The following is a 15,701-nucleotide window of genomic DNA, read 5'->3' on the forward strand; positions in this document are numbered from 1 at the left end:
GTACATTTACTGAGAGCCTGCTCTGTGCTCCCTCCTTCTGCAAATAGGGATCTGCTCAAATATCTTCTTGGGCTCCTCATTGTCTCCAGGATAAATCACCAAGTCTTTAGCATGGTCATAAAGCTCTATGATCTTCCTCTGGTCTGTTGTATCTAGCATAGAGTAAGCAGTCACTCAGGGCTAACTGCTATTATTCTTATTCTCTTACCTCATTGCCTACCACCCCACCCCATCTCCTACCCTGCCACACCTAGCTGTCACCAATCCTGAGTTTACTAGGCACTTCCAGGTCTGAATGGTGTTCACGTGGCTTCTTCTGCCTATAAGGTGTCTCTTTCTCCATGGAGCGTGATGCTACCCATCTAAATTCTAAGTCTTCCTTTGAGATATAGCTCAAATGTAACCTCTCCTGTAAAACCTGCTAGTGTCCCCTAGACATGATACATTTCTCTGCCCCTCCCCCAGCACTTTGTTATTATATTTTTTAATGGTGGTGATATATCTATATACATGAATGTCTACCTTTGCCCCAAATCATAAACTTCTTGAGGGCAGGAATGATGTTTTATAAGCAACTCTAGCACTTAGCTCAGAACTAAAAATAATAACATTTGTCAAATGCTCAATATGACTAGGAATGGCACTAAGTGCTTTACATGTATTATCTCCTTTAATCCTTACCGTATGAATGTTATTAGCTTCTGTGTCATGATGACCCTCTGCACAATGAAAGGAAATGTTGCTTGGTCCATCGCCATCTAGGCTGCATAGGGGATGCTGTGATCCATAGGATTTCCACAAGCCTCCACTAACAGATGAGTGGTGGCTGCAAATGAGCTGCACAGGCTGAGAATCAAACCCAGGTCTTCCACATAGAATGGGACGATTCTACCACTGAACCACAACTGCCCCCTACCCTATGGGTTAAAAAAAAACAGTTCCTGTTGAGTCAGAGTAGAACTGTGCTCCATTTTAACGCTGTGAGCTTTTGGAAGTAGATTGTCAGGCCTTTATTCTGAGGTGTTTCTGGGTGGATTCAAACTGTCAACCTTTATTTAGTGGCTGATTGTGACACCCAGGCACTACATTGTGAATGCTGTTGTTATTGCTGTGTACCCTAGAGTTGATTTCAACTCATAGCAACCCTATAGAACAGAGTAGACCTGTCCCATAGGGTTTCCAAGGCTATAAATCTTTGCAAGAGCAGATCACCAAGTCTTTTCTTTGGAGCTGCTGGTGGGTTTGAACCACTGACCTTTTGGTTGGCAGATAAGTGCTTAGAACATTACACCATCAGGGCTCCTTACACTACAAATAGGTACCATTATTATCCCTATTTGCAGATTAGAAAACTGAGGTACAGAAAGTATAAGTATCCTACTGAAGATTTCATACCCTAGTAAGTGGTGTTAGGACACATGAAATAAATGATTACTAGCATGTTAAACTGAGTTGAATTAAGATTTTCCCCAGTATACTGGGAAGATGTTGAGGAAATAAAAGCCATGGTCCCTGTCCATGAAATACTTATTTAATTGGCAATACCTTTTACTATCACAAAACTGTAGAAGTCAATGCCCAGCAGTATAACTCCGATTCCATCTTCAGTGTAATCAAATGTGATTAAATGGCTTCTCCAAGGTCATTCCCCCACGTGTCTGTCGGTTTGTCGTACTGTGGGGATGCATGTTGCTGTGATGCTAGAAGCTATGCCACCGGTATTGAGATACCAGCAGGGTCACCCATGGAGGACAGGTTTCAGCTGAGCTTCCAGGCTAACACAGACTAGGAAGAAGGACGCGGCAGTCTACCTCTGAAAAGCATTAGCCGGTGAAAACCTTATGAACGGCAGCAGAACATTGTCTGATATAGTGCTGGAAGATGAGCCCCCCAGGTTGGAAGGCACGCAAAAGATGACTGGGGAAGAGCTGCCTCCTCAAAGTAGTCAACCTTAATGACGTGGATGGAGTAAAGCTTTGGGGGCCTTCATTTGCTGGTGGAGCATGACTCCAAATGAGAAGAAACAGCTGCAAACATCCATTAATAATTGGAACCTGGAATGTACGAAGTATGAACCTAGGAAAATTGGAAATCCTCAAAAATGAAATGGAATGCATAAACATCAATATCCTAGGCATTAGTGAGCTGAAATGGACTGGTATTGGCCATTTTGAATCAGACAATCATATAGTCTACTATGCTGGGAATGACAACTCAAGGAGGAATGGTGTTGCATTCATCGTCAAAAAGAACGTTTCAAGATCTATCCTGAAGTACAGCGCTGTCAGTGATAGGATAATATCCATACGCCTACAAGGAAGACCAGTTAATACGACTATTATTCAAATTTACGCACCAAACACTAGGGCCAAAGATGAAGAAACAGAAGATTTTTATCAGCTGCTACAGTCTGAAATTGATCGAACATGCAATCAAGATGCATTGATAATTATCGGTAATTGGAATGCAAAAGTTGGAAACAAAGAAGAAGGATCAGTAGTTGGAAAATATGGCCTTGATGACAGAAACAATGCCTGAGATAGAATGATAGAATTTTGCAAGACCAATGACTTCATTGCAAATACCTTCTTTCACCAACATAACATGGACCTTACCAGATGGAACACACAGAAATCAAATTGATTACATCTGTGGAAAGAGACAATGGAAAAGCTCAATATCATCAGTCAGAACAAGACCAGGGGCAGACTGGTCATATGCAAGCTCAAGTTGAAACTGAAGAAAATCAGAGCAAGTCCATGAGAGCCAAAGTATGACCTTGAGTATATCCCATCTGAATTTAAAGACCATCTGAAGAATAGATTTGATGCATTGAACACTAGTGACCGAAGACCAGACGAGTTGTGGGATGGCATCAAGGACATCATCCATGAAGCAAGAGGCCACTGAAAATATAGAAAAGAAAGAAAAGACCCAGATGGATGTCAGAGGAGACTCTGAAACTTGCTCTTGAGCGTTAAGCAGCTAAAGCAAAAGGAAGAATTGATGAAGTAAAAGAAACTGAACAGAAGATTTCAAAGGGCGGCTCAAGAAGACAAAGTAAAATATTATAATGACGTGTGCAAAGAGCTAGAGATGGAAAACCAAAAGGGAAGAACATGCTCGGCATTTCTCAAGCTGAAAGAACTGAAGAAAAAATTCAAGCATTGAGTTGCAATAGTGAAGGATTCCATGGGGAAAATACTAAACAACGCAGGAAGCATCAAAAGAAGATGGAAGGAATACACAGAATCATTATACCAAAAAGAATTAGTCGATATTCAACCATTTCAAGAGGTGGCATATGATCAGGAACCGATGGTACTGAAGGAAGAAGTCCAAGCTGCTGTGAAGGCATTGGCAAAAAACAAGGCTCCAGGAATTGATGGAATGTCAATTGAGATGTTTCAACAAACAGATGCAGCGCTGGAGGTGCTCACTCGTCTATGCCAACAAATATGGAAGACAGCTTCCTGGCCAGCTGACTGGAAGAGATGAATATTTATGCCTATTCCCAAGAAAGGTGATCCAACTAAATGTGGAAATTATAGAACAATATCATTAATATCACACGCAAGCAAAATTTGCTGAAGATCATTCAAAAACGGCTACAGCAGTGTATCAACAGGGAAGTGCCAGAAATTCGGGCCGGTTTCAGAAGAGGACGTGGAACCAGGGATATCATTGCTGATGTCAGATGGATCCTGGCTGAAAGCAGAGAATACCAGAAGGATGTTTACCTGTGTTTTATTGACTATGCAAAGGCATTCGACTGTGTGGATCATAACAAACTATGGGTAACATTGCAAAGAATGGGAATTCCAGAACACTTAATTGTGCTCACAAGGAACCTTTACATAGATCAAGAGGCAGTTGTTTGGATAGAACAAGGGGATACTGATTGGCTTAAAGTCAGGAAAGGTGTGCATCAGGGTTGTATTCTTTCACCATACCGATTTAATCTGTATGCTGAGCAAATAATCTGAGAAGCTGGACTATATGAAGAAGAACGGGGCATCAGGATTGGAGGAAGACTCATTAACAACCTGCATCATGCAGATGACACAACCTTGCTTGCTGAAAGTGAAGAGGACTTGAAGCATTTACTAATGAAGATCAAAGACCACAGCCTTCAGTATGGACTACACTTCAACATAAAGAAAATAAAAATCCTCACAACTGGACCGATGAGCAACATCATGATAAACAGAGAAAAGACTGAAGTTGTCAAAGATTTCATTTTCCTTGGATCCACAATCAACAGCCATGGAAGCAGCAGTCAAGAAATCAAAAGACGCATTGCATTGGGTAAATCTGCTGCAAAGGACCTCTTCAAAGTGTTGAGGAAGAAAGTTGTCACTTTGAAGACTAAGGTGTGCCTGACTCAAGCCATGGTATTTTCAATCACATCATATGCATGTGAAAGCTGGACAATGAATAAGGAAGACCGAAGAAGAGTTGCACCTTTGAATTGTGGTGTTGACGAAGAATATTGAATATACATACCATGGGCTGCCAAAAGAACAAATAAATCTGTCTTGGAAGAAGTGCGACCAAAATGCTCCTTAGAGGCACGGATGGCGAGACTGCGTCTTACATACTTTGGACATGTTGTCAGGAGGGATCAGTCCCTGGAGAAGGACATCAGGCTTGGCAGAGTACAGGGTCAACGGAAAAGAGGAAGACCCTCAACGAGGTGGATTGACACAGTGGCTGCAACAATGAGCTCAAACATAACAACGATTATAAGGATGGCTTAGGGCCAGGTAGTGTTTTGTTCTGTTGTGCATAGCATCGCTATGAGTTGGAACCGACTCGATGGCACCTAACAACAAGGTCATTATCGTAGCCATGGGTCTTCGCTTGATTAAACTCTGGATGAACTGATTTTATTACTTTTTTTTCCTTGCTGGACTTGGATTATACTTCATATCTTTACTTTAGCCATGGTTTAGTCGACCCTTTTGTCATACACAGACAATACATCACATAACACAGAAGAGTGATGATTACTGTCATAACTCCTGAACCCCCTGTCCACTCCATCCTGATACAGAAGAGGCTGCAGCTAAGCTCAAGCTGTCCTAAGGGCAACCGATCTTGGGTGTCACCCACGGCTCAGGAAACCCTCAGCCCGGGTGTTTTCTGAGCAGCACCCATGTTAGGAGCAGATGTGCGAGGATGTCCGCAAACAGCAAGGGGAGCACACACTCCCCATCTGGCCATGCCCACAGATCCTCCAGCCCGAACCGGACCAGGACAACCTCTGTGTGCAGAGAATACCTGCAAGTTCCCCAGGAGCTAAGACAATCAGTCCACAGAGAAGGGGGCTTCCTGGGTGGCCCAAAGGAGCCAAGCAGTCTCTGCAAGGCCAGGCCAATCTGTGGGCTCACAGCTTTCAGAACACTTGTTCTGGAGGAGCAGGACCTAGAGCTCCGTGAGGAGCGAGCCCTCTGCTCCTACGAAGTGGCCACACCCCCGGATTCCAGCCCGGCATAATGAACCATCGGCATAAACAGGTCTGAAAGGATTGGTTCCTAAGAATTAGGGTGACCCAATGTGGAGATACCCCATGGGTTTTGGAAGCTAACTGCAACATTGTTGGGACCACTGGGGGCTAACTGCATCTGATCCTTAGGCGACCACTTTCTGTCCCAATACCCATTTCTCCTGCAGCAAATGCACTTGCAGCCCCACAGTGCGTTCTGGGAGTAACTGGCTCTGAGGCAGGGGTTAGGTGATGTGAAATGATTGGCTTGGGGAAAACGCACCTGCCTCAGTCTGGGTGCCTCAGCACTGTCATGATTGGAAAAAGAAGAAGAGGGAATCATAATTCCAGGAGATCTAGAGGCTGCAAGGTGGCCAAAAGCTGCCAAGATGCAATGGAACAGGGGCAAAATAAAAGTTCTACCTGTAGGTCTGAAAACTAACTCTACAGGGACATGACAATGGGAACATATCTTAGCAACATATGCTACGACTTAACTTAGTGTCTGGTTTGTGTGTATGACTTCAAACATCATCTCCAAGCCAAGAAGGCTGGCACAGACTTTGCCCCTGTGGGTCCTTACCCCAATTTCTTCAAGAAAAAGAAAAACCCATTGCCATCGAGTTGATTCCGACTAATGGACTCTATAGGAGAGAGTAGAACTGCTCCATAGGCATCTGAACTGCCAACATTTTGGTTAGCAGCTGAGCTCTTAACCACTGTGCAACCAGGGCTCATTTCTTCAAGAGGAGAAAACTAAATTAAAAAAAAAAAATTTATTGTGCTTTTAAGTGAAAATTTACAAATCAAGTCAGTCTCTCACACAGAAATTTATATACACCTTGCTATATACTCCTAGTTGCTCTCCCCCTAACGAGACAGCACACTCCTTCCCTCCACTCTTTTTTGTATCCATTTGGTCAGCTTCTGACCCCTTCTGACCTCTCATCTCTCCTCCAGACAGGAACTGCCCACATAATCTCATATGTGTACTGGATCCAAGAAGCTCATTCTTCACCAGTATCTTTCTATCCCATAGTCCAGTCCAGTCCCTGTCTGAAGAGGGGATGGTTCCTGTCTTGGGCTAACAGAAGGTCTGGGGATCATGACCTCTGGGGTCCTTCTGGTCTCAGTCAGGCCACTAAGTCTGGTCTTTTTATGAGAATTTGGGGCCTGCATTCCACTGCTCTCCTGCTCCTTAAGGGGCTCTCTGTTGGCTCCTTGACAGGGCAGTCATCGGTTGTAGCCAGGCACCATCTAGTTCTTCTGGTCTCAGGCTAGTGTAGTCTCTGGTTTTTGTGGCCCTTTCTGTCTCTTGGGCTCATAATTACCTTGTGTCTCTGGTGTTCTTCATTCTTCTTTGCTCCAGGTGGGTTGAGACCAATTGATGCATCTTAGATGGCCGCTTGCTAGCATTTAAGACCCCAGATGCCACTGTCCAGTGTGGGATGCAGAATGTTTTCTTCATAGATTTTATTATGCCAATTGACTTACATGTCCCCTGAAAACATGGTCTCCAAATCCCCACCCCTGCTATGCCGGCCTTAGAAGCATTCGGTTTATTCAGGGAACTTGTTTGCTTTTGATTTACTCCAGCTGTGCTGACCTCTCCTGTATCGCCTCTTGCCTTTCCCTTCACCTAGAATAGCTCTTATCTACTATCTAATTAGTGAAAACCCTTCTCCCTCCCTCCCTCCCCACTCTCATAACCATCAAAGAATATTTTCTTCTCTATATAGACTATTTCTCAAGCTCTTATAATAGTGGTCTTATACAATACTTGTCCTTTTGCAGCTGACTAATTTTACAGGGTGTAATACCTTCCAGATTTCTCCATGTTATGAAACGTTTCATGGATTCATCATTGTTCTTTATTGATGCATAGTATTCCATTGTACGAATATACCATAATTTATTTATCCATTCATCTGTTGATGGGCACCTTGGTTGCTTCCATCTTTTTGCTATTGTAAACAGTGCTGCAATGAACATGGGTGTGCATATATCTTTTTGTGTAAAGGCTCTTATTTCTCTAGGATGTATTCCAAGGAGTGGGATTGCTGGATCGTATGGTAGTTCTATTTCTAGTGGAAAAATAATTTAAAAAAATTTTTTTTATTGTGCCTTAAGTCTAAGTTTACAAATCAAGTCAGTCTCTCACACAAAAACTTACATACACCTTGCTACATACTCCCAATTGCTCTCCCCCTAATAAGACAGCCCGCTCCCTCCCTCCACTCTCTTTTTTCCTGTCCATTTTGCCAGCTTCTCACCACCTCTACTCTCTCATCTCCCTTCCAGGGAGGAGATGCCAACATAGTCTCAAGTGTCCACCTAATCCAAGAAGCTTACTCCTTACCAGCATCCCTCTCCAACCCATTAACCAGTCCAATCCCTGTCTGAAGAGTTGGCTTTGGAAATGGTTCCTGTCCTGGGCCAAGAGAAGGTCTGGGAGCCACGAACACCGGGGTCTTTCTAGTCTCAGTCAGATAATTAAGTCTGGTCTTCTTACCAGAATCTCTGGTCTGCATTCCACTGCTCTCCTGCTCCCTCAGGGGTCCCCTGTTGGTGTTCCCTGTCGGGGCAGTCATCGGTTTTAGTCAGGCACCATCTGGTCTCAGGCTGATGTAGTCTCTGGTTTATGTGGCCCTTTCTGTCTCTTGGGCTCGTAATTACCTTGTGTCCTTGGTGTTCTTCATTCTCCTTTGATCCAGGTGGGTTGAGACCAATTGATGCATCATAGATGGCCGCTTGCTAGCGTTTAGGACCCTAGGCACCTCTCTTCGAGGTGGGATGCAGAATGTTTTCTTAATAGATTTTATTATGCCAATTGACTTAGATGTCCCCTGAAACCATGGTTCCCAAACCCCTGCCCTTGCTACACTGGCCTTTGAAGCAGTTTACTCCAGAAACTTCTTTGCTTTTGGTTTAGTCCAGTTGTGCTGAACTCGCCTGTATTGTGTTGTCTTTCTCGTCACCTAAAGTAGTTCTTATCTACTATCTAATTACTGAATACGCCTCTCCCACCCTCCCTCCCCCCTCTCGTAACCATCAAAGAATATTTTCTTCTCTGTTTAAACTATTTCTTGAGTTCTTATAATAGTGGTCTTATACAATATTTGTCCTCTTGCAACTGACTAATTTCACTCAGCATAATGCCTTCCAGGTTCCTCCATGTTATGAAAAGCTTCACAGAATCATCACTGTTCTTTATTGATGCATAGTATTCCATTGTATGAATACACCATAATTTATCCATTCATCCGTTGATGAATCCTTGGTTGCTTCCATCTTTTTGCTATTGTAAACAGTGCTGCAATGAACATGGGTGTGCATATATCTGTTCGTGTAAAGGTTCTTATTTCTCTAGGATATATTCCAAGGAGTGGGACTGCTGGATCGTGCGGTAGTTCTAACTAGTGGAAAAACCTTTTTTTAAAAAAATAATTTTTATTGTGTTTTAAGTAAAAGTTTACAAATCAAGTCAGTCTCTCACACAAAAACTTATATACACCTTACTTTTTTTTACATACTCCCAATTACTCTCCCCCCAATGAGAGAGACTGCTCCCTCCTTCCAGTCTCTTTTTTCGTGACCATTTTGCCAGCTTCTAACCCCCTGTACCCTCCCATCTCCCCTCCAGGCAGGAGATGCCAACATAATCTCAAGTGTCCACCTGGTGCAAGAAGCTCACTCCTCATCAGCATCCTTTTCCAACCCATTGTCCAGTCCAATCCATGTCTCAAGAGTTGGCTTTGGGAATGGTTCCTGTCCTGGGCCAACAAAGGGTTTGGGGACCCTGACCGTCAGGGTCTTTTTAGTCTCAGACCATTAAGTCTGGTCTTTTTACAAGAATTTGGGGTCTGCATCCCACTGTTCTCCTGCTCCCTCAGAGGTTCTCTGTTGTGTTCCCTGTCAGGGCAGTCATCAGTTGTGGCTGGGCACCATCTAGTTCTTCTGGTCTCAGGATGATGTAGTCTCTGGTTCATGTAGCCCTTTCTGTCCCTTGGGCTCGTAATTACCTTGTGCCCTTGGTGTTCTTCATTCTCCTTTGATCCAGGTGGGTTGAGACTCATTGAAGCATCTTAGATGGCCGCTTGCTAGTGTTTAAGACTGAAGACGCCACTCTTCAAAGTGGCATGCAGGAAAAATAATTCTTAATGTACATGGTTATTGTAAAGATTAGAAAGAAACTATGTGTAGCAGACTGGAACATGCCTACCTTATTTGAAAGCCCATGAATGATCAAGTTCACTCATGTATGGGAGCAAGCAAATGTCTTAGCTATCTAGTGCTGCGATAACAGCAATACCACAAGTGGATGGCTTTAACAAAGAGAATATTGCTCCCTCACAGTAAAGAAGGCTAAAAGTCCAAATTCAGGGCATGAGCTCCAGGGGAAGGTTTTCTCTCTGTGTTGACTTTGGAGGAAGGTCCTTGTCATCAATCTTCCTCTGGACCAGGAGCTTCTGTGTGAAGGAATCCCAGGTCCAAAAGATACGCTCTGCTTCTGGCACCAATTTCTTGGTGGTATGAGGTCCCCCTGTCTCTCTGCTCAATTCTCTCTTTTATATCCCAAAAGAAACTGGCTCAAGACACAATCCAATCCCGTAGATTGAATCCTGCCTCATCAACACAACTGCTGCCCGTCCCCCTTCATTAACATCACAGAGACAAGATCTACGACACATAGGAAGATCACGTCAGATAGCAAAATGGTGGACAATCACACAATACCGGGAAACATGGCCCAGCCAAATTGATACACATTTTTGTGGGACACAATTCAATCCACAACATTCCACCCTTTGGCACCCCCAAAATCACATCCTTGCAACATGCAAAACATATTCATCCTATCATATCGTAGCAAAAGTCTTAACTCCAAGTCCAGATCCAAAAATTCCTCTTCACCTGTGAAATGTAGAATACAAGATATCTGCTTCCAAAGGTACAGTGGCAGAACAGGCACAAGCTAGGCATTTCCATTACAAACAGGGAAACTGAAAGGAAAGAAGGGATAACAGGCACCAAGCAAGTCAGCAGAACACATTAGCCATCAAAGCTTTGAAAATAATTCTCTGTTCTCTGAGACAATTTACACAATGGCCCTGCCCTCCAGACTCTAGGTATTGGCCACACTTCAGATTCTGAGTGGAGGGCCCTTGGCCCTGGGCTTCAGCTTCACCTTCCAGAGCCACTGGGACAGCAACTCTTTTCCCTTGGCTGTAGGTGCACCATTCTCCTAGTCCGAGTGTTGACTCCACCTTTAGAAACACCAGAGGCCATGGCTCCACCCTTTGAAACCCCAGAAGTCATGACCATACCTTTTGAGACTGAGATAGCTCAGCTTCCTGTGTTCCTTGTCTCTCTTTTGTATCTCAAAAGATATGGCAGCTGACAAGAAATACAACCCTACTGTGGAAACTGGAAAGCAGATGGACAATGGAAGCTGCCTTAGCAGTCCAGAGGGAATTAAGCATCTGAAGGGGAAAACCAACAAGTAGACCAGCTCATGATGCAGCACCCAGAGACACAGGTGCTGTAGACACGAGTTACCTCTAAAGATAGAGGTGTGTATGGGGATAGAAAAAGTTGAATGTACTTATAAAAAATATTACTAGTCCCCCAAATCAAAGTGTGGGAAGAATGAGAAGCTACCACCATTTCAAGGGCGGAGGATTGGGCACCCTCACTGACATTCTGTGCTGAGATGTGGAGAACCAAAGCTTCATGACCAGGAAACACAAGGTACGCAGCAATCGGAGGCATCAACCCAAAACAGTGGCAGGGAGGACACAAGAACAAAAGAGCTTTTCATCATCTTGAACCTTTTCAAGGTGGTTTTGGTGAACCTGGTCCTGGCATTGGTTGTGCCCTTGGCTGATGCTATTGTGAGCAATGAGGCCATCCTGAGGTAGGTGGGAGGAGGGTACGCCCTCTGCTGAGTTGGGCAAAGTTCCTAATCCACGGACAGTGTTCCCAAGAGGTGGTTGTGAGATTTCACACCCATTTGACCTGAGCAATTCATGGTCTTCTTCCTCCCCAGAAGGTTGACTGAAGTAATTATCAATGTTTTCATTTTCTAGTGCTAAGAATGTCAGGCACATTTGTAATCTACCAAAAGGCTGGTGACGGCTTGAGCTGGTACCACTGTTGGGACTGGAGGTTGGGGGTCAGGTCATTCACCTCGTGAAGAAAGTTGGACCAGGTGATTCCTAAGGGGCCCCCCAACCTCTGAGATCCATTGTTCAGTTCAGGAGGCCCCCAGGAGACACTGCTAAAGCTCCAAACTTAGTTTATGGATAGATGTATCAGGTCATTCAATCCAAGAGAGGGCAGCCCTACTATGAATGATGAGCGATGAGACTAATTGTCTCATGGAATCACATTGCACCTGAGAGCTCCCTTGCTTCTCACTTAAAATTTTACGTAACCAGCTCAACATCAGATGTTGACACATACTAGTGAGACAAAAGTATTTTTCAAATGTTTTCAGGATGAATTTCGACTGTTTTGCTTAGTGCACAAGGCCCCCAGTGTCCTTGATCATCTCCTCCACCACAATAACACTACCCTCCCCACCCCACCCAGCCACGCAGTCCTCCCTGACTCCACCTGATTCTTTACCTAACCCCTACTCACCATTCAAAGCTCAGATTCGTTACCACCGCCTCCAGGAAGCCCAGCACTTCAGCACTTCCTTGTCATTGACCCACCTCTCGTCGGGGCCTCCTGGCTCTTGAGAAGCCTCAGCTTGTCTCCAGTGAAACTACCATGAGCCAGGCACCCACGGGGTGCTGGGGACCTTCAGGCTCTGGTGGATTTCTTGAGGACAAGGACTGTCTTTTTATAAATATTTATGTTAAGATGGGAATATATGAAGTCACAAGCAGAAATCTCTGCATTCCAAGAGGCCTAAGTAAAATGACACATTCTAGGAAGTTGTTTGCCTCCTGCATGTGAACATGTACGTATACTCTGAGTCACACCTACAAATCTTGCCACCCTCAGTGGCCAGAGTCATTTCCCTCTTGTCATCCACATTTTGACCTCCTCCCCCATCCTCTTCCTCTGAACTTGAGATTCTTGGGGCCTCTCTAGTCAGCTTAGTGCTGGGGACCCTGCCTCTCACTGGCTTCCATGGACTCTGTGGGAGTTTAAACCCTGCCTTCCTGGCTTTGGAACTCCTCCTGATTTTGGATCTCTTGTAACAATCCTTCTCTTTTTATACACTAGGTCCTCATCTTTGGCTTTGTCATCCTTCCCTCTTTCACTCAGTTTTTGTTCACAAAATTTGTAGGGCTGGAATGGCGTGTGTGTGTGTGTGTGTTGTGACTCAGTGATGCTTGAGATGACAGGCCCAGTTTAAAAACAGGAAACTCCATGGCTCGCCTATGCTTTTGGTGAATCTGGCCCAGGCACTTGGCTGACTCCATACATAAACATATGGATGTTCAGGTTTTTGCCTTCTAACATCTCTTTACAAGGGGCCTTTACAAGATGATTTAATTTCACTCCACCCCGAAGTCTTCACTCACAGGAAGGTGAAGTCATTTGTGGGACTGAAATTGGGAAGCCTGATGGAGCCCAGGAAGACAGGCGTCGGAAGCAGCCAGGAGAGAAGCCCTCAACTCTGATGCTTGGTTTTGGCTCCTGCTTTCTGGCCCTTCTGTTTGATGCCACCAAGTGCACACACGAGTCCATTTACTCTTTGTGATCCTGGGAGGAGCTCACTTTAGTCAACTTTCCAGAGAGGCCCAGAAAGGCTCCATTGGTAGCTCAAGCTCACCAAACATAGGTGTGCCAGGTCCACAGCCCCATGTTTCCCACCACCTGCTGTGGACCCAAAGCATTGGTTCAAATGTCCCGATGCTCCTGGAAAGCATCTATGCGTTCAAGCCACTGATTTAGTTCTTTGCTTATGCTTTTAACAGTCTGCTCTGCCTATACCTTGGCTTCACACACACACACAAAAAGCACAAAGATTAAAGTGTGCTGCACGCTTTATAATTGAGGAAAGCTACAGAAGGTATTTTCTGAGACTGCCCAAATTCATGGATGCAGAGTAATTACAGAACAGATTGTAAGTGGTTTAATAAATCAGGCAGAGCCAGTCTAAGTGTGGTGCAACTTGACATACTAAATATTTCTAGTTTTCTCCAATAGCTAGACAATCCCATCTGGTTTTGAAAGATACTGTGATCCTTTTTACTCTGGGATAATATTTAATTGTAAAAAATCTCACTCAATATTTCATAGCATTTGACACTTTGACATATGCTGTCCCACAACATCCTCATACCATCCCTATGAGGTAGGAAGTGTCTTAGGCAGGGTTCTCTGGAGAAGCAAAACCAGTGAAGCATATATATAAATGTATGCATATGTGTATATATGTATATATACATGTTGTATACAAGGAAATGGCTCGTGTGGTTGTAAAAGCTAGCAAGTCCTAAGTCTGTAGGTCAGGTGTCAGGCCGGAGGCTTCTCCTGACTCAGCTGCAGAGGCTGACGAACCCAAGACTGACAGACAATATGGCAGGCAGCTGGCTCAAGTCCCAAGAACTGGAAGTCAGAAGATGACGAGCCAGGTGCAGGATCCAGAGTAAGCAAGCAAGCTTTGCCAGAACGTCTATATGTATATATATATTAGATGCAGGCCACACTCCCAAGGAAACACCCCTTACAACTGGCTGGCTGATCACATCAGATCACATCACAGAGGATGACTACATCATTATGTAACTGCCAAACTGCTGAGAATCATGGCTCAGCCAAGTCTACAGACAACCTTAACTACCACAGTGGGGCAATTTACACATTTTACTGAAGACAGAGAGGTCATGTGATTTTCAAGGTCACACAGCTACCATAGGTGAAACTGGGACCAGAATCCAAGTTTCCTGATTCCTGGTCTGTTTGGATAGTGACATTTAGTGACATGCCAGGACAAATGTTTTACATATCATCTGAAGTTAGATAATTAAGGCACTAAAACATTATGACAGCTTTCATCCACAAGATGCTTTGAGTAAAACTGTTTTGATAAAGGGAAAAACTAGGGCAAAAGTAAAGCATTTTGGGAAGTGCCCTACCAAAGATTAAACCCACTGCCATCAAGTCGATTCCAACTCATAGTGACCCTATAGGGCAGAGTAGAACTGACCCACAGAGTTTCCAAGGAGTGCCTGGAGGATTTGAACTGCCAGCCTCTTGGTTAGCAGCTGTTGCACTTAACCACTACGCCACCAGTGTTTCCGCAGGTGAACATTATTTTGTAAGGAAGTCAAAATGACATGGTGAGCCCAGATTTGTTGACCTTGAAACCCACAAAAGTAGATGCGCTGCAGAAGGGTCTTCCGTGCTGAGCCTTCCTCTGGGCTGGGGTCAAGGGTCAGACATCAGTGCTGCAGGGTCTCAGGCACATTCCATCCTCCAGAGGTTCTCTCTGGTTCCCCGGTCCTGATGGGGCCTGAGGGGGCAATGATCATGCTCATGCCAAAAGCTTACCGAAGTCAGCTTCTGACTCTCAGCAACTGAGTGAATGAACAAACGTGGTAAGCGCAAACACGTGTGGAGCAGGCATGTCTATGGGCACTGTAGCTCAGGCCATGTTGAAGCCATGTTCTCCACGGTCCTCTGCTCTCCTTAGGACTCTGAGAGACTTGTCCTGGGGGGGAGCTATTTCTTTGAAAAAACACCATAAAACATTTAGGAAGTAAAAGACATTATATGATTAATGGGTGTTACCCTCAGAAGTACATATCAAAGAATTTGAGGAACTTCTTATGTATCTGCATATATACTCAGAAGGGTTATATATGTTCTGTGAGAGAAAAAAACTTATATGTCTAAGCCTAAAAGGATGATAAACAATTTGGTAAAACTTCAGCACACATTTTAAACTCATTAAAATAATCTAATCGCATTTACTGAAAAGCCCCGTTAAACAAAATTAATGCTAACAAAGCAGTAAAATGACCTATCAAACTATTTCCAGCAAAGAAATATGCACCCGTCTCCTCAGAGATTACCGTACTTGTGCTCTGGGAAGTCATCAGTTAGGTGCATGGGGAACCCGGGGTGCTCGGTCCCATGGTGGCAGGGCCCAGAACAGCTGTCTGTCTGACACTGAGGATGCTCTCTTTCTTCAAGGACAAAACTATAACAGGACATGCTAAAGCACAGTTCTCACTCTAAAGTGAAC

The 15,701-nt window shown here is 44.3% G+C and overlaps 1 protein-coding gene across 4 annotated transcripts in view; it reads right to left on the minus strand.

The window, feature by feature from the left end:
- Positions 1 to 12,084: 12,084 nt before the first annotated feature.
- IMPA2 (inositol monophosphatase 2) overlaps positions 12,085 to 15,701 on the minus strand; it is a 92,908-nt gene continuing 89,291 nt past the window's right edge. The window contains exons 9-10 of one of the 4 annotated variants that reach the window (XR_007519373.1): positions 15,534 to 15,701; positions 12,085 to 14,966 (exon numbers count right to left, since the gene is read on the minus strand). Coding sequence is in view for 2 of the 4 variants with exons in the window: in XM_049901877.1 (XP_049757834.1) it covers positions 14,896 to 14,966 (71 nt within the window). In the remaining 2 variants the exon portion in view is untranslated. Of the gene's footprint in view, positions 14,967 to 15,382 lie in introns of those variants that run through there. The other 3 variants (XM_049901877.1, XR_007519372.1, XM_049901879.1) reach the window with 3 other exon arrangements.

Source organism: Elephas maximus, chromosome 11 (assembly GCF_024166365.1).
Source record: "Elephas maximus indicus isolate mEleMax1 chromosome 11, mEleMax1 primary haplotype, whole genome shotgun sequence".
Taxonomy (NCBI): Eukaryota; Metazoa; Chordata; class Mammalia; order Proboscidea; family Elephantidae; genus Elephas; species Elephas maximus.